General features: G+C 42.5%; 1 protein-coding gene across 4 annotated transcripts in view; it reads left to right on the forward strand.

Moving 5' to 3' along the window:
* Positions 1-25093, forward strand: part of LOC139170262 (exocyst complex component 1) — a 61563-nt gene that overhangs the window by 33937 nt on the left and 2533 nt on the right. For 2 of the 4 annotated variants that reach the window (XM_070757234.1, XM_070757232.1), the window contains 9 exons: positions 1059-1164; positions 4322-4366; positions 10363-10526; positions 12303-12413; positions 12502-12578; positions 15410-15638; positions 17862-18045; positions 20849-21048; positions 24104-24298. In XM_070757234.1, the coding sequence (XP_070613335.1) occupies positions 1059-1164; positions 4322-4366; positions 10363-10526; positions 12303-12413; positions 12502-12578; positions 15410-15638; positions 17862-18045; positions 20849-21048; positions 24104-24298 (1311 nt within the window). The remainder of the gene's footprint in view (positions 1-1058; positions 1165-4321; positions 4367-10362; positions 10527-12302; positions 12414-12501; positions 12579-15409; positions 15639-17861; positions 18046-20848; positions 21049-24103; positions 24299-25093) is intronic. The other 2 variants (XM_070757235.1, XM_070757233.1) reach the window with 1 other exon arrangement.

Below are 25093 nucleotides of genomic sequence, written 5' to 3' on the forward strand. Positions count from 1 at the left end.
TCCGCATGCCACCTGTGGCACCCGTGCCTTAGGTTTGCCATCATGGACCTAGACCAGTGAGGGGTAACCTTTTCAGGACTGAAGGGCCAAAGTGCATGTGCATGCGCCCGAACCCCCAAATAAAATGTATGTGTGTCCCTCGTTCATGCCTCCCGCATATACACACACAGCCCCTGGACATGTGCCCTGCGAAAGTGCTTGAGGCCCCTCACAACCCTTGCACATGAGCAGCAGAGATCTGATGATCTTCTGGCTGGCGGAAGTGTGAGCCCACGCGTGGCGGAGCTGAACTGGGGCGATGGCTCATATGTCCACAGAGAGAACGTTGCGTGCCATAGGTTCACCATCGTGGACCTAGACTGAAGATAAAAGAAATACAGTGATACCTTGTCTTACAAACCTAATTGGTTCTGGGACGAGGTTCTTAAGGTGAAAAGTTTGTAAGACGAAACAATGTTTCCCATAGGAATCAATGGAAAAGCGATTAATGTGTGCAAGCCCAAAATTCACCCCTTTTGCCAGCTGAAGCGCCCGTTTTTGCGCTACTGGGATTCCCCTGAGGTTCCCCTCCATAGGAAATCCCACCTCTGGACTTCTGTGTTTTTGCGATGCTGCAGGGGAATCTCAGCAGGGGAATCCCAGCATCGCAAAAACAAGTGCGTCGCTGGCAACGGAAGTCCGGAGGTGGGGTTTCCCATGGAGAGGAACCTCAGGGGAATCCCAGCAGCGCAAAAACCGGTGCTTCGCTGGCAACGGAAGTCCGGAGGCGGGGCATCCCAGCGGCGGCGGTGGGTTTGTAAGGTGAAAATAGTTTGTAAGAAGAGGCAAAAAAATCTTAAACCCCAGGTTTGTATCTCGAAAAGTTTGTATGATGAGGCGTTTGTAAGATGAGGTATCACTGTAAGCGTTTTTCTTCCTTCTGTCTTTTGTTCCAATAACTTCATTGCTGTTCACATGCTGATTTGTCAAAATTAAATGTATGGATGTAAAAACAGATGAAACTGTTTGTATTCTCTCTTGGAGCCAACCATGTCTGCTTTTTTTTTGTTTTTTGAAAGAACTATATGGATTATTTATCACGTTTGTATGATAGAGAAATAAAGGACTTCTTCGAAGTTGCCAAGATTAAAATGACAGGCGCAACTAAGGAAGGAAAGAAGTTTGGTAAGTTTTTTTTCCAAACCCCCCAAAAAGCTGAAGAATCTCTTTTTTTGCAGTTAATTACTCAGAATGTAGAGGAAGTAGAGAATTATTTCAAACATCTTAAAAATATCTCTTTGCTAGATGTAAATAAATATCATTTACTTCTCACTAGCAATTATGCTTCGGATAAGCCTCAGCCCTATGCATTAAAAAGGGAGATTAATAAAAAAACTACAAAGTACAGTACTGTATTTTTTGGACTATAAGATGATTTTGCTAGAATATTGTTTTTTATTATTGTTGTGAGCCGGCTCGAGTCTTCGGAGAGGGGCGGCATACAAATCTAAATAATAATAATAATAATAATAATACCGGTAATAATAATAATAATAATAATAATAATAATAATAATAATTATGATTATTATTATTATTATGATTATGATTATGATTATTATTATTATTAATAATTATTATTTCGAAGAGGTAAGTAAGAAAAGAATGTTGTTGTCCTTCCCAGCTCCCAGAATCCCTTTGCAGGCCTCCCAAACCCTCTATGCACTCTGTTTTTTGCAAAATTGGTGAAAAATGGGCCTGTTTATGCAAAAAGCGGGGTGCACAGAGGATTTGGAAGGCCTGCAAAGTGACTCTGGGGACTGGGGGAAGGCAAAAACGCCAGATGTCTTATCTGGCTGTCTACTCTAAAAAAAATATCTCTTAATCTTAACATAAGTTCATTATGCTTTTATATTAGCTGGCTTTAACAAACTTTTTTTCTTCCTGTGATAGATCAAAATAGGTACAATCATGGTTACCAGCAGCAATGGGTCAAGCTGGGGTCATGCGCAAACATGATATCATTGCACAAATGATGCAGGCTGTATATTTGTGCAGGCTGTGTATATGCTTACTTGGAAGCAAATCCACATGAATTCTATGATTGCACAGAATTTTATTTCCTGTGGGCACTTTCTAAAACTGTACCATTGATCATTTTATCAGCCGGTGCTAGTTGAGGATGTAATTTCCAGATTTCTTAACAGCATTATAGGTAACATTGTCTCTGATTTTGTATTTGCAGTCTCAATGTTTGTCCCCTCCATCTGTGCTCAAACCCAGCGACAGCAATAGAAGACAGAAAACAATCCTGGATTATATAGGAAAAACTTACTACTACCTATCTTAATTTGTAAAAATGAGGCTATTTATATGGTTTGGTACAAAGACAAACCGCTTTAGCCTCATGATCCCTGACTTTCACTGTTTTAACAGATTAACAGAGTTGGAAGGGACCTTGTAGGACATCTAGTCCAACCCTCTACCCAAGCAGGAGATCCTACATCTGCCTCCTGGGAGGAAAGAGGTCCACTTCTAGGCCCCAGCAGCTGGCACTTTAAAGAGTTGCTAAGCATTTCACAACTTTCCTTGGTGGGCCTCAGGGACTTTTGAGGCACATTTATCAGGGAATGGATTATTTGGTATTGCTGTATAAGGTAGAATTTTATCTCTTGGCTCACAACTTGGGTTTCCCATTATTGTCGGGATGAGCCTAACAATGCAAGCCTGAAGGTGGCCTGTTAGGCACTGAAGTCTAGAAGATGTCCAAGGAAAGTGGGTTTCTTCATACGGTCCCAGAAAACCACATCCACAACTCTTGCCATGCTAGAGAAAGTTAGGGTCAACTTCTGGATCAGGTTAAAAAAAAAAAGATACAATTGCCTTTCAATCAAACTTTGACCCCTGGTGACTTCGGAAGGCCCATCCATGTACTTTGGTTTGCAGCAGCGTAGAAAAAAGGCAGACAGATAATCCTTGACTTATAGTAATTTGTTGAGCAGTGACTCAAATTTGCGTTGACAAAAAGTGACTTCGCGAGTGGTCCTCAGGCTTACAACCATCGCAGCATCCGGAGCATTCCAAGGTCGTACGAGTGCCATTTGCGACCTTTTTCAGCTGGGTTCCGATAAACAACTCACTAGGGCAGTGATGACAAACCTATGGCACGGGTCCCATAGGTGGCACGTGGAGCCATATCTGCCGGCACGCGAGCTGTTGCCCTAGCTGAGCTGCAGCACACTTTTGCACACTGGACATCAGATTTTCAGCTTGTATGGAGGCTCAGGGAGGGTGTTTTCTGCCTCTCGAGTGCCTCTGAGGGGAGGAGGAGGGTATTTTCGCCCTCCCCAGGCTCCAAGGAAGCCTGTGGAGCCTGAGGAAGGTGAAATACGGACTTACCGGGCCCACCAGAAGTTGGGAAAGAGGCTGTTTCCGGCCTCCAGAGGGCCGGGGAGGCAATTTCCCCCCTCCCCAGGCATTGAATTATAGCTATGGGCACTTGTGCAGGTGCAATAGTGTTTGTGCATATGCTTTTGGCACCCGAGGGAAAAAAGGTTCGCCATCACTGCACTAGGGGAAACCCCATTTGCTTTAAGGACCACACGATTTGCCTAGCAATTGTAACCAGAAAGGTTATAAAATCGGGCACAGCTCACTTAACGACTGCTTTGCTTAGCAGCTGAAGTCCTCCTCTCAACTGTTGCTGTAAGTCAAGAACCCTTTGTTTAGTCACTGTTAATAAAATGGCCTGCAATTCATAGACGTGTCCCAGGATCTAAGGTGAACATTATAAAACAGGTCTTCAACCTTGGCAAATTTAAGTCTGGAGGACTTCAACTCCCAGAATTCCCCAGCCAGCTTTGCTGGCTGGGGAATTCTGGGAATTGAAGTCCTCCAGGCTTAAACTTGCCAAGGTTGGAGAACTCTGTAAAAAATCCTACCCCACAATTTGTCCAGTTCAGATCTTGTGTCTTCGTTGGGCTGCCACTTTCTTTGAGCGAGATCTGTTTTCTCCTACAACTCGTTTGTACCTGATGCACAATCTTGCATTCAGGATTCACCACCATTGGCCTTTGTTGTTTCCCTTCTGGATGAAACAAAAAAAAATGGGGGAAAGCCATTTAAAGGCTACTTAACATGTGTTTCCTGCCTAGTTAAATAGATCCCCACCTTAGGGCCTTCCCAGCTGTGTACATTTGCAACTTGTAGTCGACTTGCTTCTTATAGTTCTCTGCATGTTTCTTTCCAGCTAGTGCTTAACTTGCATTCTCGTGCATGATTTGTTGCCCAATACATTTTTAACTTGTCTTTGTCTTTGATGCTTGCAACCTAATCCATCCCAGCCACCCTGCCTCGAAAAGAAAGTGCTGTCAAACAGGAAACCGACAGTGAGTATTGCCAGAGCTTTTCAGTGGTTATTGCCAGTGCATTTTATGTTTTGGTGAACAAAAACAAAACAAAATATTATGGCAAAACCTGTGAATTGTCAGATGCTGTGTTTTTTTTTACACTGATCTGAGATACAGGAAAAGTTAACGTTCAATCAAAATTCTTGAACGCTGCAAGTGGGATTTGAGTCATGGGCAAAAGTCAAACGTGTTCAAATTTATGGGAAAATCAGGAAGATCATATCTTCCTACATATTTCTTGGAATATGCGAAAAGTATACTGCTCAAAAAAATAAAGGGAATACTTAAACAACAGAATATAACTCCAAGTAAATCAAACTTCTATGAAATCAAACTGTCCACTTAGGAAGCAACGTGGTTGACAGTCAATGTCACACGTTGTCAGCACAGTCAACTTTATACAGAGCAAAGTACAGTGGTACCTCGAGATACGAGTTTAATTCGTTCCGGACCTGGGCTCTTAAGTCGAGCAGCTCTTATCTCGAACGACTTTTCCCCATAGGAATTAATGTAAATAATTTTAATTGGTTCCAGCCCTCAAAAAACTCACAAAGTTAGTCTAAATTATGCAGAAAGACATGTTTTTAATGAAGAAATGTACATGTACATATAAATGAATAATGAAGTTTCTTTCACTTAACTTGTAAACTTTCTTAAACTTTTAAATTTACATATGTTCAACTTCTCTGCCACCCAATCCTGTAGGACAGAGGTCCCCAACCCTTTTTGCACCAGGGACCGGCTTTAAGCGATCAAGAGAGGAATGGGTGAATGAATGGACGGAGGGTGGGAAGGAAGGAAGGAAAGAGGAAAGGGACAGGAACAGAGGAAGGAAGCAAGGAAACTTATGAAAGGGGAGAGTAAGAGAGGAATGAGTGAAGGGAGGGAGGGAAGAAGGTGGGAAGGAGAAAGAAAAGAAGAAATAGAGGAAGGGAAGGTAAAAGAGAGAAAGAAAAAGAGCAAGAAAGAAAGAAAGAAAGAAAGAAAGAAAGGGGGAAGGGACAGGAACAGAGGAAGGAAGCAAGGAAACTTATGAAAGGGGAGAGTAAGAGAGGAATGAGTGAAGGGAGGGAGGGAGGGAAGAAGGTGGGAAGGAGAAAGAAAAGAAGAAATAGAGGAAGGGAAGGTAAAAGAGAGAAAGAAAAAGAGCAAGAAAGAAAGCTGCAAGCCCCCCCCCGAGCCCCCCAGGCCGGCTGCAACCTTTTAAAACACGCATGCCGCTTCGCAGCTGTCTCCTGAATCCGAACGCGGAAGTTAGCGTTTGGCTTCAGGAGACAGCTCCTTGGCGCTTGTATCTCGAATTTGGGCTTGTAAGTAGAACAAAAATATCTCTCCCCTCCCAGCTCTTATCTCGAGTTGCTCTTAAGTAGAGCAGCTCTTATGTCGGGGTTCCACTGTATTCAATGAGAATATTTCATTCATTCAGATCTAGGATGTGTTCTTTGAGTGTCCCCTTTATTGTTTTGAACAGTGTATTTCTAAAGTGCGGGATGCTGACCATGACGATTGGCAGGGCGCATAAGGACAGCTGCAAGCCCAGTGCAAGGAACTTAAAATGGTTAAATAATGCTAGCATGGAACTCTTCTGCATCGCATCATCTTTACTCATGATGGGAATACCATTTTGTGCATACGAAGTCTGGACTGGTGGAGAACTTTCTCCCAGGCATCGTCCCCCACTACACTTCAGTCTTAACTTTGCAGCAATGTGAACTAGTACATTCATACATATCCTCCATATTCGTATTTTCAATTAGCTGCTGGCAGTTAATTTCAAGAAACGTGGTCCCCCGAGTGTGCTACCTGACTCTTCCTGCTAACATTCTTGTGGCCAAGTCAATTATTTCAGACGTCACACTTTTGTTTGTCCAAGATCTATGACACGATTGGTATTCAGTGGCATTGCCATCTGCATGGCCATCAAGTCATCTGTAACTACCTCCCCCCCCCCCCCCATGCATTGTATGCTGAGAACTATTGTGCTGCTCTTCTAATGTGGGTTGTTGTGGCAACACACATCAGGTTTCATGGCTTGGGGATATTGTGGACCAGCATTTCATGAGACCTGAGGGACTCTGGGTTGAGTATTACCTGTTCTAGCCCGGGCTTTCTCAGATTGAAACAAAAGGCAAAGACCCATAAGTTTGGAATCACACTGTTTATATGAAAAGGCCACATTTACAATCAAAAGGCAGTCTTTGAAAGTTTCATGGAAATAAGTTTTGGGAAAGATCAGAAGCAATGTGGGAAAATATTATTTTACTGAAAGAGTAGTAGATGCTTGGAACAAACTTCCAGCAGACGTGGTTGGTAAATCCACAGTAACTGAATTTAAACATGCCTGGGATAAACATATATCCATCCTAAGATAAAATACAGGAAATAGTATAAGGGCAGACAAGATGGACCATGATGTCTTTTTCTGCCGTCAATCTTCTATGTTTCTATAAGTTTCATAACTGTGGAGTTCTCAGATACGCTTCCAGGAAAGATGCCAGAGTCAGAGCTAATTATATTCCAACAAGATAAACCAGGCATGAGTCATAGGTAATACAAGTCATCTCACCACATTCTGGCAGGCAGACAGCCAGCTTCTAAGAGATGAGTTTTTTAGAGCAGAAATCAGGTAGTTTTGGGGAACATTTCTGAAGCCCCAGATCTAATACAGCATCCATGAAAGCAATGTTGAAATTCCACCCAGAATTACCCAGAAGCCTTCCCTCCTGCTTGGAGTGGTCAGCAAACCCCTAGAGTTAAAACTACAAATTACTTCCTTTTACCATACAAGTATTGTTGTCTGCTTTGTAATCTGCTGAATCAAGCATCTAAGAGTGGCTCATTATCTCTAATGTCCCCTTCGTACTCTGACTCAGACCAATCCCCCATTGACATATCTGCCACCTCTGGTTGTCCATCTGATTCATCCAGCTCTATTTCTCCATCGCTCTCACTCTCTGCATCAGCTGGCAACCCCACTGGCCCAGGGTATCCAGATGGGCCTGGCTCATCCTCCTCAGAATCTATCATTACCAGAGGTGGACAAGGAGCACTCACAACATTACCTGACCACTATAGTGCTGGCAGTTGTTTCAACTCACATGTTTATTTTCCTTAATTCCAATCCCTTAATGCCGTAACGTAAAGCACTATATAGTAGTACCTCTAGATACGAGCTGCTCCACATGCGAGTATTCCAAGTTACGAGCCGAGACGTGAGCAAAATTTCTGTTCGACACCTGAGCTCAAATTCGGGATACGAGCCGAGCTTCCACTAGGTGGTGCAAGAACTCCATGCTTCCAGTTATCTCGGCACGGAAAAACAAAGTCTAAAGGCATTCATTCGAGCTGCGAGTTGATCGACATACGAGCTCGGGTCTGGAACGAATTAGACTCGTATGTTGAGGTACCACTGTACAAAGAAATGATCTCCAAATGCTTGAGATTTGCTACCCGGTGTGCTGTTGCTCTTCCTATGCCCGTAATGGCGAACCTATGGCACGCGTGCCACAGGTGGGATGCGCAGCCATATCTGAGGGCAAACATCTTGGGCGCCATCGCAGCAGCGTTCATGCCCTTAGCATTCAGGTAGCGTATTACAGCGCGTACATTGCACTTGGAGGGAAACGGAATGAAGACGCTCATCTCTAACCTTCACCACAATGCCAGTCGATGATCTACTGACCACTGGCACTGTTCGTTCTCTTCCGCTGCAAACATTCCCCGCGAGAGCTACATGCCTTGTAACCTTACTTTACAGATAACGCTCAGTACGTCTAGAATTGATGCAGAAGATTGCATTCCGCTCAAAACTCTGCTGGGGGATGGAGTGAGACATCCCTTCATAATTTAGAATCTCATTTGCCCATTTTAGAGGATGAACAACCCCCTTGGGTGTTGAAAGATGTAAGGGTTGGAAGCAGGAAACGTGAAGATAGAAACACACCCAGACCCACTCCTGGAACTTTTTTTTAAGCAAGGGAACAATACAAAAATTGGGAGTCTTAAAACATTTTGACTCATCTGGTAAGAATAGTCTTCTTATTTCTTTCCAGTTGAAATGAAATCTGAAGGTCGCCCAGAAGGTAATGCACCACATTTTTTTCTTTAACAATTATTTATTGAACCCAATGAAACTTACACATAAGGAGGAATGATGTTTCTTCTACACTCCCTATTTTTCCACATGATCTCTCTTGTTCTGGTCACGAAGCCATTTCTGCACTGTGCGAATCACCTCTTGGTCATCCTCAAAATCTCTTCCGCGAATGGCATCCATTCAGATCCACGCAGATTCTCCATAAACGGTACACAAACATTTGTGACTGTTCCCAACAGTTTCTCCGCAGTGAGAAATTCAATGAAGACACGCTGCTTGTAACGTACATCAATTACAGGCGTTGCAGTTACGCTATCTGTCTGAAGAAATGCAAAATTTACACGTGCACTCCTGAAAATTCAAAAACAGTAGTACCTCTAGATACGAGCTGCTCCACATGCGAGTATTCTAAGTTACGAGCCGAGGCGCGAGCAAAATTTCTGTTCGACACCCGAGCTCAAATTCGGGATACGAGCCGAGCGTCCACTAGGTGGCGCAAGAATTCCATGCTTCTAGTTATCTCGGTGCGAAAAACAAAGTCTAAAGGCATTCATTAGAGATGCCAATTGATCGACATACGAGCTTGGGTCTGGCACGAATTAAACTCATATGTTGTTCTGTCTGGGTCACTCCGGAAGCCAATACCAACCCAAAAAGCGAAGCCAGACACACCGATAAAAGGCAAAGGCAGTTTATAAAATTCAAGAAAAAACACAGGTAACAGAAAATGTCCTTACAAACAGGAAAATGCTGTATCTTCAGATATATCCACGAAGGCAAAAGTCCATGCAGCAATACAGGATTCTTACTGCCAATACGAGGCTGTAGATAGCAGACCTACCCATCCCACGGGTCTTCCAAACTGCTGGGCCACAAGCCAGGAACAGAGATGCCGAGAACAAAGCAGGACACCGTAACTCCAATTGATAACACTCCACATGGCTTCAAGGGCTTGCCTGCCTTTTAAACCCTGCTAAGGAGGACCACACCCAAGCCCAGCTGTTCCTAATTCAGTGCTGATAATAGTTCTTTAATTGCTCCTTTCTTTGCTCTGAACGTCTCTGTCGCATGTCAGTGACGGCTTGTGCGTCATCACCTAATGACTCCAAGCTACTGGCTGTGGAGAGCCCCCCCCCCCCCCGGGGCTCTCATGCTGTTCTCCTTCGTCCCATTCCTGAATTTCCTCTCCTCTGTCCGACTGTTGAGCCCCCTCCTCTTCGCTGTCATCCTCCTCCGGGCATGGAGCCAGCAGAGACACAGCTGGTCCCTGAGCAGCCTCAGGTTGAATCACAACATATGTCGAGGTACCACTGTAATTCAAAATATATCTAAAATTACTCATTACTGTTGGCTGAGGAAAAAAAATCGGTGCATTGCCTTCTGGGTGACCCTCTTATATAATCAAACTGCAGTAAGCAGATAAAAGCCATAAGAGTCGGTGGAGCAGGGAAGGTTTCTACTGGAAGGGCCTCCAAGAATGGGAAGGCTGTCCCTCATTTCTTCAGGAGTTGGTTGCTTCTACTTTCTTCCTAAGAAAATAGTAATGTGTGGCTTTCGTTCCGCTTTGCTTCTAGAAGATGCTCCTTCGTGAAGTGTTCCCGACCTTTCTGTCTGCCCCTATTTGTGCTCTTTTCCTGGATCACTAGTGACCTTAGGTGCTAGTTCTTGTATTGGCTGATCCCAAATGTCTTTCGTTAAGTGTCCATTTCTGAATAGGTTTATTTTGTCTTCAGTGAAGCAATGGGGCAGCACCAGAGTGTTTGGTTTATTCTGTGGGGAATGCCCTCATGATATGCAAGGTTAGATGAGGCGATTGTTTTTTAACGTAGGATGCTTACGGTGTTGCAACGTCTTATCTAGCTTGTGTGTTACGTCGTAGGCCTTCACGGAAGCTCTGGGAAATTGACCGGCTCAACATCTAGCTTGAACAAACTCTCCATTCAAAGTTCAGGAAGTCGTAGATCTCAGTCGTCTTCCTTGCTAGATATGGGAAACATGTCCACTTCGGACCTTGATGTAGCGGATAGGACTAAGTTTGATAAGGTAATGCGACGATTCTGGGTATAACTTGCATGCCAGCTGTTTGCGCCTCCCCAAATACTAATTCAGCAGATATAAATATCAACCTTCTTGTTTCGTATAAATCAAGAATGCTTGTATCCTTAAGATTTTTATTAATATTGATTGTTACCTGTTTCCTGTTTGCTTATTTGTATCCTATGGCAGTCATTAAGTGTTGTACCTCATGATTCTTGACAAATGTATATTTTCTTTTATGTACACTGAGAGCATATGCACCAAAGAAAAAATTATTCTATTCTAGTTTAGTTCTAGTTCTATTTCTGTTCTGTTCTATTCTATTCTAGTTTAGTTCTATTTCTGTTCTGTTCTATTCTATTCTAGTTTAGTTCTATTTCTATTCTGTTCTATTCTATTCTAGTTTAGTTCTATTTCTGTTCTGTTCTATTCTAGTTTAGTTCTATTTCTGTTCTGTTCTATTCTATTCTAGTTTAGTTCTATTTCTATTCTGTTCTATTCTATTCTAGTTTAGTTCTATTTCTGTTCTGTTCTATTCTAGTTTAGTTCTATTTCTATTCTGTTCTATTCTTGTTCTATTCTGTTCTATTCTATTCTATTCTAGTTTAGTTCTATTTCTATTTCTGTTCTGTTCTATTCTTGTTCTGTTCTTGTTCTGTTCTATTCTATTCTATTCTAGTTTAGTTCTATTTCTATTTCTATTTCTGTTCTATTCTTGTTCTATTCTATTCCCAGCTCTTTCCCACATCTTGGAATTAAAGGATCTGCGGGCTGCAATTCTTCATATTGCTCCTCAGAACTTGAGGATATTCAGTAGGTCTACAATGATTGGCAGAACTTCCTCTTCTGCCTTTTTACGCACGTGGAGAATTCATATGGCAGCAATTTCTGCATTATCAAGATTAAAAAAAAGAGGCTACAAATAGACTAGAAGTTGATCTAATTTTCTTTTTGTCTTTTAATGATCCCGTAGCCCCTTGCAGGGTGGAGTCAGGGCAATTGAATGGAGCTGAATTTTTACTGGCCGGATGCCCTTCCTGTCACCACTGCAGAGTTCGCAGCTGATATTTACTCATTGTGCCCAGAGAGAGAAATATCTTCCCCCAGTGAAGGGCCGCTCATCTTCGGCTCTAGTGGTGTGCCCTCTGAGACTCTCACGGGCGGATTTGCGCCCTTCAGCATGACATTTTGCTTTTGCGCATGCGCAGCAAGGGAAATCTTGTGTGAAGACGTGCGCACGAGTGAAATTTCGGCGACTTTTGCCGATAATTTTGCTTCCGCGCATGTGCAGATGCAAAAAACCATCGAAAATCATCAAAATTTCACTCGCGTGAGCATCCTCATGCAAGATTTTGTTGCCATGCATGCACAGAAGCCAAATCTTGCGCTGATGGGCCTGTGCACGTCGGGGACACGCAGCTGCATGCGCATCCCAGATTTGCCTACCGGAATGGCGCACCGGATTGCGTAACCTGGAACCTGCTGCTACCTAACTCTCAGCCTCCTGATTGTAAGGCGAGAGCTCCCCCTCTAGGCCATTGCACGACTCAGGTTGAGCTCCTAATATTAGCTTTTTAAATATTTTAAGCATCTTTTAAAAAACCTGGCAGAGTTATTTTCTGAGGTATTTCTGCTTTTTCCCTTCCTCCTCTAATAGCGTCTTACGACCACAGGTTCAGTCAATTGAAAACACTTCCCTTGCTCTTAAAAGGAACACTGTGACAATAAGACATCCGTATAAGTGTGTTTGTGTGCGCTAAATATCTGTTTTGATCCTCATAGATTTTTGAACAGGTCTTAAGTGAATTAGAGCCGCTTTGTCTGGCAGAACAAGACTTCATTAGTAAATTCTTCAAACTTCAACAGCATCTCAGCATTCCTGGAACACCGGTGGTATGGATCTCAATTTGGAAATTATTGACTAAATGGCTGTAACCTTAGCCTGATTTCCATCTAAATCTTCACCTTTTCCCCCCCTCAGAGTGATACCGAGGAGACTGACGGAGGGACTTTAACAAGACCGCACAACATTGGCGGGATGCAATCGGCATATTCAGAGTATGTGTCCAATTAGCAGGAGGATCTTTTGAACGTGAAACGGTCATTGTATCTTGAATAAATTGTGAGCTTTTTTTGCTCGGGATTGTGAGGCTTTGCTGCTCAGGAGGGCTGTTTTGGAAGTTATCAGCATATTTATTTATTTTATTTATTGGATTTGTATGCCTCCCCTCTCCGTAGACTCGGGGCGGCTAACAACAGTAATAAAAAACAGCATGGAAATCCAATACTAAAACAACTAAAAAACACTTATTGTAAAACCAAACATCCATACAAACAAACATACCATGCATAAATTGTAAAGGCCTAGGGGGAAAGAATATCTCAGTTCCCCCATGCCTGACGGCAGAGGTGGGTTTTAAGGAGCTTACAAAAGGCGAGGAGGGTGGGGGCAATTCTAATCTCCAGGGGGAGTTGGTTCCAGAGGGCCGGGGCCGCCACAGAGAAGGCTTTTCCCCTGGGCCCCGCCAAACGACATTGTTTTGTTGACGGGACCCGGAGAAGGCCCACTCTGTGGAACGTAACCGGTCGCTGGGATTCGTGCAGCAGAAGGCGGTCTCGTAGATACCCTGGTCCGGTGCCATGAAGGGCTTTATAGGTGATGACCAACACTTTGAATTGTGACCGGAAACTGATCGGCAACCAATGCAGACTGCGGAGTGTTGGTGTTACATGGGCATTTTTGGGAAAGCCCATGATTGCTCTTGCAGCTGCATTCTGCACAATCTGAAGTTTCCGAACACTTTTCAAAGGTAGCCCCATGTAGAGAGCATTACAGTAGCCGAGCCTCGAGATGATGAGGGCATGAGTGACTGTGAGCAGTGACTATATATAATATATAGTGACTATATATAAATCACATATATAAATGTGCTGCTCATTTGGCAACAAACAATTAAAAAGGAAAATAACAGAAAATCGGTTTAGTGTAGCCTTAAGCATAATGTATTTTATTTGTACCAGGCTGCTCATAAAAAAGGACATTGAGGCAATATCCTGTTCCTGGTCTTTTAACACTCAAGACACCAAGCTGAAGGGAAGGAACAAATGGCACTTACTATAGTCTTAATCTTTAATAAAAATAATAATAACAACAGAGTTGGAAGGGACCTTGGCGGTCTTATAATCCAACCCACTACTTAGGCAGGAGACTCTACGCTACTTCAGACAAATGGTTATCCAACATCTTAAAAACTTCCAGTCTTGGAGCATTCACAACTTCTGGAAGCAAGCTGTTCCACTGTTTAATTGTTCAGGAAATTTCTCCTTAGTTGTAGGTTGCTTCTCTCCTTGATTAGTTTCCACCCATTGCTTCTTGTATTACTCTCAAGTGCTTTGGAGAATAGCTTTGCTCCCTCTTGTTTGTGGCAGCCTGTGAGATATTGGAACATTGCTATCATGTCTCCCCTAGTCCTTCTATTCATTAAACTAGACATACCCAGTTCCTGCAACTGTTCTTCATATGTTTTAGCCTCCAGTCCCCTAATCATTTTCATTGCTCTTTTCTACACTCTTTCTAGAGTCTCAATTTTCTTTTTATACCATGACAATCAGTATTGGATACTGAATGTCCAGAGGATTTTAAAAAATAAGCTGGGAACAACATGAAGCTAGTCATACAGGGTGCGTTCCAAAAGTAATGCAATTTTTTTTTTAAAAAAGTAATTTATTGAACATATTTGCACAAACACTTAAAATTCTTCAAAGTACTGTCCTTGGGCCTCTACACATTTTTTCCAGCGACTCTGCCATGACCGGTAGGCGCCCTGGAAGGCATCTTCGGGGACCTCTCACAAGGTCTTCGTCACGGCTGATTGAATCTCTTCTATGGATACAAAATGCGCCTTGCCACATCATACTACGACTCTGTGAGTTCCTGGCCAAACACCAGGTGCCAACGCTGCCCCACCTCCCCTATAGTCCTGATGTCGCCCCACCAGACTTCTTTTTGTTCCCTCGGATTAAGGCAGCCCTGAAAGAAACCCGTTTTTCGGTCATGGCAGAGTCGTTGGAAAAAATGTGTAGAGGCCCAAGGACAGTGTTTGTGCAAATCTGTTCAATAAATTACTTTTTTAAAAAATTGCCTTACTTTTGGAATGCACCCTTGTTTGTCACCCCACTAAGATGATAGTAGTGTTTCATTAGTGTTTTCCCAACTTGGCATTGACTGGGGGACTCCAATAATTGAAGTCCACACATCTTAAAATTCCTCAGTTGGAAAAATACTGAAATAGATCAGCATTGGGACCGCCTTCTGCCGCACGAATCTTAGTGACCGATTAGGTCCCACAGAGTTGGCCTTCTCCGGGTCCCGTTGACTAAACAATGTCGTTTGGCGGGTCCCAGGGGAAGAGCCTTCTCTGTGGTGGCCCCAGCCCTCTGGAACCAGCTCCCCCCTGAGATTAGAACTGCCACTACCCTCCTTGCCTTTCGTAAACTCCTTAAAACCCACCTCTGCCATCAGGCATGGGGGAACTGAGATAACTTCCCCAGGCCTATACTGTTTATGTATGGTATGTTGTGTGCATGGTTTTTTTTAAATTTGGGGTTTTTATCTTTCTAATTATTGAATTTGTATTATATATTGTTTTCTGTTGCTGTGAGCCGCCCCGAGTCTGCGGAGAGGGGCGGCATACAAATTTAATTAAACAAACAAACAAACAAACAAACAAACAGACTGATTGATTGATTGGTTTCCTAACAAGGTTCTGTGAAAGAGGGGCGACTTAAAAAATGAAAAATAATCAAATTATGTCCTTAAAATATACGTTAAATCTCAATATTTGACTAATACTTAAAAGTATTATTAATATTTTAATACTCTGTTGCAGGAATCACATGATCCGGCAAATGATGATAAAAATATTTCGCTGTGTTGAACCAGAACTGAATAACTTCATTGCCCTGGGAGACAAGATTGACAGCTTTAACTCCCTCTATATGCTAGTGAAAATGAGTCATCACGTGTGGACAGCCCAGAATGTGGATCCAACCTCCTTCCTTAGCACAACTCTTGGAAACGTTCTAGTGACTATCAAACGAAACTTCGATAAATGCATTGTAAGTTTTAAGCACTTTGACAATGGGATGATTTGCAGTAGTTGCAGGCAGGTAGGATTCTGAATAAAATTCAAGATTCAAAGTGAGGGCATAAAATGGCGTGGCCTGTATTGTGCTCTGACATTGCCTTAGTGTAGTGTTTCTCCATTATTTTCTGTTACGCCCCCCCTAGAAAGAAGTAAACATTCCCCCCCCCCCCAAATCCTCTGCTGGGACGATTGTTTGCAATATTCAGCACGTTTTCATTGAAAAAACTAAAGTGGCTTATCAGCATGATTGAGGTGCAGTGTTTTAAGTCAGTGTTTCCCAACCTTGACAACTTGAAGATATTTGGACTTCAACTCCCAGAATTCCCCAGCCAGAAAATGCTGGCTGGGGAATTCTGGGAGTTGAAGTCCAGATATCTTCAAGTTGCCAAAGTTGGGAAACACTGTTTTAAGTGATACGTTAATTTATTTGGCTTCATGCTGTCCGCTGCTAACATTTTTAGACATAGTAAACATACTGGTCTTTCCTCGCCTCCAACCATAGTCACAGTGAAGTCAAGCACTGCATACACTTTGCCATATTTCCTCATCTTAGCTTTTGGGATATTTAAATTTGTCTCGTTCCTGGGTCTCGTTATCTCTGTCCCTCTCCTCCTTTCTATTCGTCCCTGTTAAATATATTTCCCTGGTGTCTCTTAGGGGTTTGTTATATGCACTTCATATCTCCTACTCTGTGCTATTGTTCGGTGCAAAAAAATCCTACTCCTTGCTGCAAAAAAAGCACGTTCCTGGGTCACGTGGCCCTCTGGCATCGCTCCATGCCCCCCCCCAAAGAGGTCCGCCCGACTATTTGAGAAACACTGCGTGTAGTGTGCAACAACTCAGTATTGTACAAATATTTAGCCCTTTAAATGGAGCCCCTTCCCCTCCATTTCCTGTGGAGGAGAAGCAGAAGAAAGATGAAACCTGTGGAATGAATACAGCGATAGTAAGTTTTTAAAAAGTTTGCTACCAGTTAATAACTGGTAGCAAATCTCCCCCCGGAGATTAGAACTGCCCCCACCATCCCTGTCTTTCGTAAACTACTCAAGACTCACTTATACCGCCAGGCATGGGGAAGTTGAGACACCTTTCCCCCAGGCTTTTTTTATACTTTGTTTTATGTTTGGTATGAATGTGCTGTTTGGTTTTTTTAAATAATGATAGGGTTTTATATGTTTTTTAATATTAGATTTGTTCCACTGCTATATTGCTTTTATTACTGTTGTGAGCCGCCCCGAGTCTTCGGAGAGGGGCAGCATATTTATTTATTTATTAGATTTGTATGCCGCCCCTCTCCGCAGACTCGGGGCGGCTAACAACAATAAAAAGACAACGTAAACAAATCTAATATTAAAAAATCTAAAAACCCCAATTTAAGAGATCAGTCATACATACAGTCATACCATAGATAAATTTTATAAGCCATGGGGAAGGGAATATTTCAATTCCCCTATGCCTGACGACAGAGGTGGGTTTTTAAGAGCTTACGAAAGGTAAGGAGGGTGGGGGCAACTCTGATATCTGGGGGGAGTTGGTTCCATAGGGTCGGGGCCGCCACAGAGAAGGCTCTTCCCCTGGGTCCCGCCAAACGACATTGTTTAGTCGACGGGACCCGGAGAAGGCCAAGTCAGCATACAGATCTAATAAATAAATAAATAGATAGATAGATAGATAGATAGATAGATAGATAGATAGATAGATAGATAAATAATATAATATAATATAATATAATATAATATAATATAATATAATATAATATAATATAATATAATATAATATAATATAATATAATAAAAATAAATATTAATTAGATTTGTATGCCGCCCCTCTCCGAAGACTCGTGCGCTCACACTGGATGCTTCTGCACATGCTCAGAAGCGTCCTGGGTGGGTGGGCGGACTGTCCTGCCACCGCCGTTACGTGTTCTAAGAATCGGTCCGAACATGGAGCAATCCACCGCTGGAATACTCATTCACACATGGACACACCCTGATCTTGTGTATTCATACTTTTGAGTAGTAAATACTAATATTCCTTGACAAACCATCTTTTTATAATGTAACTAGATTTCCTTTGTATTTATCATTAGATCAGAGAAAGATCCTGTTATTTATCAGAAGTCAGTTACCTGCATGGAAATAAAAGTTTAAAATTAAAAACATGGCTAAACTTTTTTAAAAAAATATCATTTTAGAGTAATCAGATAAAGCAGATGGAAGATGTGAAGATATCCAAGAAGAGCAAAGTTGGAATTCTTCCTTTTGTGACTGAATTTGAAGAGTTTGCAGCCCTGGCTGAATCAATATTCAAAAATGCTGAACGCAGAGGAGACCTGGATAAAGCTTACTTGAAACTTATTCACGCCGTTTTTGCTAATGGTAAAATCTCTTTTCTGAAAGTCAGTGATCTGCTATGTCAGTGTTTTTCAACCAGTGTGCCGTGGCACACTAGTGTGCCGCGAGACATGGTCAGGTGTGCCGCAAAGAAGGAAGCTCAGGTTCTGGTCTCACAACTTTTTGATGAGAGAGAGAGAAAGAGAGAGAGAAAGAGAGAGAAAGAAAGCAAGAGAGAGAGAGAGAAAGAGAGAAAGCAAGCAAGAGAGAGAGAGAGAGAAAGAGAGGGAGAGAGAGAGAAAGAAATGAGCAAAAAGGGGAGGAAAAAAAGAGAAATGAAAATGATTGAGACAGAGACTGAGAGGAAAGAGAGAGAAACAAAAGAGAGAGAAGTGACTCTTGATTTAAAGCATGATAAAAAGCAACTAAAGAATAAGAGAGAGAGAAACCCCAGCCCTCACCTGTTTTTGGAAATGGTTCAAGAGTGTGTACACACACACACACACACAAGGGGGGAGGAGACAGGGATGGAAAAAGAGGAGAGGGTCTTAGGGTGTCATTTTGTGTCATTTTGGTTGGTGGTGTGCCCCAGGATTTTGTAAATGTAAAAAAATGTGCCGTGACTCAAAAAAGGTTGAAAATCACTGTGCTATGTAATAATATCTCATTTTGTTGAAGAATCAGACTGAAGTCTTGCATTGCTGAATCTTATTATGCATTATTGCTCTACAAGCAGTGAAATACATTTTTTTACTACCGGTCCTGTGGGCGTGGCTTGATGGGCGTGGCATGTTGTGGCTTGATGGGCGTGGCAGGGGAAGGATACTGCAAAATCTCCATTCCTGCCCCACTCCGGGGCCGGCTAGAAATGATATATGCCAGTTTTTCAAACTACTCATAATTTCCACTACTGGTTCTCCGAAATACTCAAAATTTCTGCTACCGGTCTTCTAGAACCTGTTAGAACGTGCTGGATTTCATTCCTGACTACAAATCATTTCCAAATCATTTTTGTCTCTTTTGTCACTAACAAAAATGCTCATTTTTGAATGCTCATTTTTGTTAGTTTCTACCTACCGTGTTTCCCCGAAAATAAGACAGCGTCTTATATTAATTTTTATGTGCTACGTCTTACTTTCAGGGGATGTCTTATTTTTTTTCCAATTAATTGTATCTTGTATCCTGTATCCTGTATCCTGCTGTAGCAAAAATGCATCCAAACACGCAGCCACATGTTGGATGCGTATTGGATGTGTTTTAAAACTAATTGATGCAGCATTTGGGGATGCAATTTATGGACAGTAGTGTTATATATGTTCAGTTCAGGAATGTTGCAAAATGAAAGGTCTCCTATGTCTTACTTTCGGGGGGTGCCTTATATTAGGCAATTCTATGAAACCTCTCCTATGTCTTACTTTCGGGGGTGACTTATTTTCGGGGAAACAGGGTATTAATCATGTATGAAGTGTTTATGTATTTCTTCCCATTTCTTTCCAACTCTGTTGCCAATTCCCAAATTCCAATTTAAATCTATTCACCTTATAGGGACAGTCAACAAACAAACCTAAGCTATAATCTTGCTGAATCTGGGGCATTTCAAGGGATTATGATTTGGGCATCTCATTGGTTGGGTGGAACTCTTTAAGTTATAAATGTGGTTTGCTTAATTTTGACTTTGCGTGCTGTTCAGGTCAAATCTTATCTATTGCTTAGTAAGTTATTTGATTCTCACTAGTTATAGTTAAACAAAGCATGGGCTAGTGTGAAGAGACAGAAGAATATCTTCTGATTCAAATAAGTTAATGATGATAACAATGAGAGACACATGATTTTAAGTATACTGTAGTATTGTGATGGCGAATCTATGGCACATATGCCACAGGTGGCACGCAGAGCCATATCTGAGGGCATGCGAGGTGTGGCCCTTTGTCAGCTCCGGTGCTCATGTGTGCACTAACCACCTGATTTTTGGCCTTGGGAAAGGCCGTTTCACCCTCCGGAGGCTTCAGGGAAGCTTTCCTGAAGCCCTAGAATGCAAAAAACGGTCCAGCAGGCAAACTGGAAGTCTGTTTTTCTGAACTTCCGGTTTGTCCAATGAGACATTTTTCATATTCCAGCCGCTTCAGGGAAGCCTGAGGATGAAAAACGGCCCAACAGAGGGACACATGTGCGGGGATTTGCGCATGGGCACTGTGGACCACGTGGGGGTTTGTGTGCCAGCACAAGAAGCTTCCCTGAAGCCTCCAAAGTGCGAAATGGGCAAACCGGAAGTCCATTTTTCGAAACTTCCGGTTTGCCTGTTTTGCCGTTTTTTCACCATCGCAGGCTTCAGTGAGGCCTGTGTGCATGCATGGGGATAGGGGGATTGTACGCATGCGCAGGGCAGTGCGGAGTGGTGGTGGTTGTCCATGCATGGGGGGGCAGAGAATGAATGTGGGCATGTGTGCGCATGCTAGCACATCCACACACACTTTTGGCATGTGAACCAAAAAAGGTTCGCTATCACTGCTGTAGTACACTATAGTACATCTCTATTCTACTATTAGAAATAATATTCATGTTTTTTATTTATTTATTAAATTTAGGAACCACTTTTCTTATTCCCTTTTATAACGATACTTTCTCTCTTTTTAGTTTTTCTTTCACTGTCATCTTTTTTTTGGTTTTATAACTACTACTTAAGATCTTTTTATTTGTTGTTCACTATCCTTTTCAGTTAACTCTTTGCTGGTATTTCCAAATTTAGGCCAATAATCTTCTGACTTGGAAAATAAGCATAGTTACCATTGCTCTTTGATATTTCACGGAGGCTATGTTTACATGGGATGTATTCTTTTTATTGTTGTAGTCGAGAAAGTAGCAAATGAAAGCCAAAAGACTCCTCGGGATGTGGTTATGATGGAGAACTTTCACCATATCTTTGCAACACTCTCTCGTTTGAAGATCTCCTGTCTAGAGACCGAGAAAAAGGAAGCCAAGCAGCAATACACAGATTATTTACAGTCATATGTGATCTACTCTTTGGGACAGCCGCTTGAGAAATTAAATGTAAGATTTTTTTAAAAAAAGTATTTTATTTATTTAATTTATTTAATTCGACTTCTATGCTGCCCAATCCTGAAGGACTCAGGGTGGCTTACAACAACAATATAAATATGGATCGATAAAAAAGAAGTCAAATTTAAATCTAAAAAATTATAAAACCCTAATTTAAAAAACCATAGATTAACCAATCACAACAACATGCCTACTAAACATTCATACGATTTGGCCATGATAGTTGTTAATTCTTGGCCCCCAGGCCTGCGGGCAAAGCCAAGGTTTAGTGGCCTTGGGGAAGGCCAGTAGGGTGGGAGCAGTACAGACATTTGGGGGGGGGGGTGTTTAAAACCAGAAATACATATTTTTATAAAACACGAATGAAGTTTTATCTCCTTCATTAAGTATTCATTTTCCAAATCATTCAAATAATGTGAAACTAATTTCTAACAGCAGGTTTCTGAGAGTGGGAAGAAGTGATAAAAGTACTCCTTCTTAATAACTCTGGCTTGTTACATGAATGCTGATAACAAATTGAATATTTTCAAAATCTCTGTAAGTGTTCAAAAAACTGCATATTATTCATACTTGATGACTGACTGATGTCTTTCAGTTCTTTGTATCATACCACAAAAACGCAGAAGCCACAAATTGTATTTTTAAATAGTACAGGGAAATTCGTTAGGTTGTAGTATATTAACTATATATACAGTGATACCTCGTCTTACGAACCTCTCGTCATACGAAATTTTTGAGATACGTATCCGTGGTTTAAGATTATTTTGCCTGTTCTTCCGAACTATTTTCACCTTATGAACCCGCTGCCGCCGCTGGGATACCCCACCTCTGGACTTCCATTGCCAGGCGAAGGCTCCCCTCGCTGGGAAACCCCACCTCCGGACCTTCCATTGCCAGTGAAGCACCCGTTTTTGCGATACTGGGATTCCCCTGCAGCATTGCAAAAACGTGGAAGTCCAGAGGTGGGGTTTCCCTTGGAGGGGAGCCTCAGGGGAATCCCAGCAGCGCAAAAATGGGCGCTTCGACTGGCAAAAGGGGTGAATTTTGGTCTTGAATGCATTAATCGCTTTTCCATTGATTTCTATGGGAAACATTGTTTCGTCTTACGAACTTTTTACCTTATGAACCTTGTCCTGGAACCAATTAAGTTCGTAAGACAAGGTATCACTGTATATAGTTCAAATCCCAGTGAGGTTATGGCTAGCTGATGAGGCCAGAACAAGGCCGAAATAGATCTATCCTAGTCTCCCTTAATTTTCAAAATTCAGCAAAAACATGTTACACACACACACACACACATAATGTAATTTTAAATTCAGTTTCTCTGTAATTTAAAGCCTTTTAAATTTAGTTTATGAAGTATGGCTCCCACGCTCTACTCAAAGGTAAAATAAAGTCTATGCCATTCTATTTTAATGTTATGACAGTATGGCTTGCTTTTAGATACTGAAGACCAAATAACTGTTCTGTGTTTGTGAATGTAAGCTTTACATCAACCGTGTGATCCTATGATAATTGGCTCTATTTGAGAACTAATATATATTTTTGCTTGGATGAAACTGCAGCAAATCTAGAAGTGGCGTAGTGTCTCAGTGGTTAAGACATTGAGCTTATTGGCTGGAAAGCCAGGAGCCCAGGTTCGAGAGCCGATTGCCATGTGATGGGGCGAGCTCCCATCCTAACCCCAGCTTCTGCCAACCTAGCAATTTGAAAGCATGCAAATGCGAGTAGATAAATAGGCACCACTTTTGTGAGAAGGTAACAGTGTTCTGGGACTTCATACTGGCCACAAGATTGCAGAAATGTCTTCTGATAGTACCAGCTCAAGGGAAGGGGTAAAATACTCCCGGTTTGCTTGTGCCTGCCAGTCAACAGAGAGCTGGCAGCGAAGGCAGCATGAGGCTCCGCCCACCTGCCCGGATGCCACCATTTGGGTTCTTTTATCCTCTGTGCATGCACAGAACGCTTTGCACATGCACAGAGAGTAAAAGAATTCAAATAGCGGCATCCAGGCGAGTAGGCCGAGCCTCGCACTGCCTTCACGACCAGCTCTCTGATGACTAATAGGCACGAGTGAACCAGGAGCATTTCACCCCTGCTCAAGGGCCTCGAAACAGAGATGAGTTCCTGTCCCCCTAAAGTCGGCAATGGAGTAAAATCCTCCGGAGACTCCTCTGGGCTCTACAGATAGTCTTCAACTTACGACCAGAATTGAATCCAAAATTGATACTTGCTAAGTGATAAATTTGCTGAGTGGCTTTTGCCCCATTTTATGACTTTTCTTGCTACATTTGTCAAGTGGATCACATGGTTGTTAAGCGAATCCGGTTTCCCCTTTGACTTTGCTTGTCAAATGGTCGCAAAAGGCGATCCCATATGACCCCGGGACAATGCAACCGTCATAAATCGGCTGAATGTAAATCGTATGACCATGGGGATATTGCAATGGTCCTAAATGAAAAATGAAATGATGTCACTTTTTTTCAGGGCCACTCTAAGTTCAAACGGTCACTAAGCAAGCTGTTGTAAGTTGAGGACAAGTTTGCAATATGCAGGTGAATTGTCTTGCAACCGTTTTGGAAGCATTAGGGCACGGAAGCAACCAAGGCCAACTGTCTTCGGCACTACCAGTGCACCCTCCGAGGCCGCCATGTGTGTCCGGTGGGCATGTGCACACCCATCGATGTGAGATTTGGCTTCTGGGCATGCACAGCAAGTGAAACCTTGTATGAAGATGCTTGCGCGAGCGAGATTTCGATGATTTTCAGTGATATTTTTGTTTCCATGCATGCGCAGCAGCAGAAAATCGGCGAAAATTGCCAAAACCTCGCTCGTGTAAACGTCTTCGCATGAGATTTCACTTGCTGTGCATGCGCAGAAGCCAAATCTCATGCGTGGGCCCCCGTGGGTATGTCAGGGGCGCACAGCTGTACATGCATGGCAACAATCGCTACCAGAACGCAGCACCTTACTGTTCTGGTAGCAGGCCATCACTGCATGGAAGCGGTGTCAACGTGGAAGTAATCTGAATTGTATCTCATTGCAGCACTTCTTTGAGGGGGTCGAAGCCCGTGTGGCTCAAGGAGTGCGAGAAGAGGAAGTGAGCTACCAGCTGGCCTTCAGTAAACAAGAACTAAGAAAGGTTATTAAGGAATATCCTGGCAAAGAAGTCAAAAAGGGATTGGACAATCTTTATAGAAAGGTGGACAAACATCTGTGTGAAGAAGAAAACCTACTTCAGGTATTGTAAGAAGGAAGGCTGAAAGAAGGAAATCTATTACGGTTTCAGTAATTTGCCTTTAAATCTGAATGACATATCACAAGAAGGAAATTTGAATTACTGTATTTTTCAGAGTGTAAGACGCACCTTAGTTTTTGGGAAGGAAAATAAGGGGAAAAATTTGCTTACCAGATACAGTGGTACCTCGACATACGAGTCTAATTCGTTCCAGACCTGAGCTCGTATGTCGATTAACTCGCATCTCGAACGAATGCCTTTAGACTTTGTTTTTCCGCGCTGAGATAACTGGAAGCATGGAATTCTTGCGCCACCTAGTGGAAGCTCGGCTCGTATCCCGAATTTGAGCTCATGTGTCGAACATAAATTTTGCTCGCATCACGGCTCATAACTCGGAATACTCGCATGTGGAGCAGCTCGTATCTAGAGGTACTACTGTATTCGTCTGGCTAGCATCCTTAGTCTGGTCAGCTTCAGCACATTATTTTGTCCCCTCATTAGGGCTTAAAAAAACCTTATTCGGAGCGAGTAACAATGAAAGAGCTTGCAAGCCGGTAAGAGCTGGGAACATCGTTAGCACCTGGTTAGGGCTGGAGGGAAACATTCGGAGCAAGTTAGAGCAATGAAAAAAACCTGCAAAGACTTAGGGCTTGGAAAACATTCTTCAAAGAGAGTAACAATGAAAGAGCCTGCAAGATAAGAACTGGGAAGATTGTTAGTACCTAGTTAGGGCTGGGTGGGGAGAAGCTTGGGGTGGTGGGAAGAAGCTACATTCAGAGTATAAAACGCACCCAAATT

This window comes from Erythrolamprus reginae, chromosome 7 (genome assembly GCF_031021105.1).
Source record: "Erythrolamprus reginae isolate rEryReg1 chromosome 7, rEryReg1.hap1, whole genome shotgun sequence".
Classification (NCBI taxonomy): domain Eukaryota; kingdom Metazoa; phylum Chordata; class Lepidosauria; order Squamata; family Dipsadidae; genus Erythrolamprus; species Erythrolamprus reginae.